The sequence below is a fragment of the Squalius cephalus genome (genome assembly GCF_949319135.1).
Source record: "Squalius cephalus genome assembly, chromosome: 19".
Classification (NCBI taxonomy): domain Eukaryota; kingdom Metazoa; phylum Chordata; class Actinopteri; order Cypriniformes; family Leuciscidae; genus Squalius; species Squalius cephalus.
In genome coordinates, this window is record NC_137140.1 from 36,055,379 (window position 1) to 36,057,878 (window position 2,500).

A 2,500-nucleotide genomic window follows, 5' to 3' on the forward strand; every position below is an offset into this window, starting at 1 on the left:
CTTATAGTCAGCAGAATGTTCAAAAGGGACCATCAAAATAAATTGTTCCCACAATCTGTGTGACTGTAATCTCCTGTTATCTCTGTAAAGCTGCTCTGGAACGATCTGTATTGTTAAAGCGCTGTATAAATGAAGGCTTGACAAAGAATAAACAACACCTGAATATCAACCAGCACAAACGCATGAAGGTAAAACTAGCGAAGACAAGTGTAGGGAAAGACAGAAGAACATTACTTGTGTCGGGAGAAGCCATGGTGGATACGATGACGGGCGGTCCGGTTCGGCGGGCCAGTTTGTTATTGGGATTAACGGATTGATGCTGGTGGGAAGAAGACACCGGAAGAACGTTATTCTCCACCGGAGCGACTCCTTTCCGCATTAACTGAGGGCTGTGATGAGGACTGAGAGCCGGAGAGAGAGGAAGATTCGGAGGACGTTTCATCAACTCCATGGGAGAGAATGAGCTGGAGAAGGTTTTGGGAGCCATTCCCGGGGCGTTCGGATTCTGTTGCTGAGCGGAAAGAGCCGACATGGCCAGACCGGTGTGAGCGTTATACATCGATAACGGTCGGGATTGAGGATGAGGAGTGGTGAATCCCCCCGGATTGATCGGGAGACCTCCCATTGTCCGACCGGTTTGATATGTTGAGGTTTCGAGGAGATGTTGAGACGGAGCGCTGCTCGGTCGGCGTCCTAAAAACTCTCCCATTCTGGGAGAAACGGATTGCATTGCGTTGGGAGGCTGTTGGATGAGATGGGAATCCATGTTGAGCGCTTGAGGTTGCATGTAAAGATCACTCCGATGGCTGAAGCTGTTGGATCGACCTCGGATGGATGTCGTTCCGGTCGCGCCCGACTTACAATTGATTACTAAACGAGACAACACACGTGCTTGTCCCAGATTGGGAGCCACGGAGCGGATATCGTGATCTTCCATCATTGTGAGCATCGAGGTCGAGTCAAACCCATGTTGGAGGAGAAGAGTTATAGTGCTTTCTGATAGACCCTCCGTACGGAGCAGAGAGAGAAATCCCGGATCCACGTTTCGCTTCGGATCGGATGCTGACGGATGATTCCCGGTTGAAAGCGGAGTCGGAGCGGCGGGCAACATGGAGGATCCCGGATCGTAAGCAGGATCGTAAGGCATTCTTTGGGAAGCGACAGAACCGTACGCCTGTGTTCCCCGAGGAATATTCCCATCCATGGGATCCACAACTATACAAGTGGACGACTCCAAGGGAAAACCGTTCACCTCACCGTAAACGTGTTCGGACGGATACCTGGAGTCGATCCCGAAGCAAGCGGGAGAAGCGGCTCTGCTGCGGATACGCTGAGTGTCTGGGATCATCTTGCTGGAGAGAGAATCCCTGTACAAGCGGCTGATCTCATGAGCCGAGGGAGGAGGAGGAGGAGGAGGAGGACCGGGAATAGGACCGGGAGTATTCGCTCTAGCTTGTCCTTGATCCCAAGCGCTCCTGACCCCTCCTGCCAGGCCATAATGCGAGCCTGATCTGCTCAACATGTGTTGGTTTCCCTTGTAAAAGCCTTGCAGATCTTCAGGAGGCTGTGCGGATAACGCGATATCAAACGGGTAATAATCCGGAGGAGGAACGGTTCCTCGGACAGCCATGAAGATTCACACACACGTCGTTCGTTTTTAGTGGAAGCGAGCCATTAAGAGAAAGAGTGACTGTGGAGTTCAAGCACAATTTAATCATACGGCTCCGACTAAAAGCCGAATACAAGTGAGGGAAGAGGAACGAGAGGAGAGGATGGTTGTGAGACGGGGAAAAAGCAGGTGTTTGGTTTCACTTCTCATGTTTCCCAGCGAAGGTGTGCGAGGGAAGGTAACATTTCACCTGGACACGAGCCAACCTTTCTTTTCTGCCCCACTCGAGGTCATGCTATCATGTGACCGGCAGGTAATCGCTGAATTATTCAGTTCTGGAAACATAAGCGAGTCAGACAGAAGAAGAATAGGACAACATGAGAGCTCAGTAACACAAACTTCCCGAATGAAACACACTTCACATCTACACACAAGACGGATTCGGGATGCTCACGGCCTTGTGGAAATAAAATACATTTCCCTTCATATGAATGATCAGTATATTAAATGTTTTAACAGTATATTTCAAAATATGCAGGTTAATATATTACAATATTTTGAATAATACATAAGGAATTACCGCTTTTCATATATTGAAAAAGATGCTCACAGCCTTATGAAAATAAAATACATTTCCCTATATATGAATGATCAATATATTAAATGGTTTAACAACAGTATACTTGAAAATATACATAATAATATATTGTGTTATTACATTTGAAGTGGATCAAACAAAAGTTCATCAAAGTTTTCCTAAGACAAGAACGGGTATTGTTCAAAATTCATGTATAACTTTGATGAAAGGTTTTGATCCACTTCAAATGTATATTACAATATATTGAATAATATATAAGCAATTGCCGCTTTTCATATAATGAAAAATGTGAC

General features: G+C 46.4%; 1 protein-coding gene across 1 annotated transcript in view; it reads right to left on the reverse strand.

Annotated features, from left to right (window-relative positions):
* Positions 1–2,500, reverse strand: part of ctbp2l (C-terminal binding protein 2, like) — a 28,374-nt gene that overhangs the window by 25,744 nt on the left and 130 nt on the right. Inside the window, exon 1 of the mRNA XM_079850808.1 lies at positions 235–2,500. This exon is cut by the window's right edge and continues 130 nt beyond it. Coding sequence (XP_079706934.1) covers positions 235–1,630 — 1,396 coding nt within the window. The 5' untranslated portion in view covers positions 1,631–2,500. The remainder of the gene's footprint in view (positions 1–234) is intronic.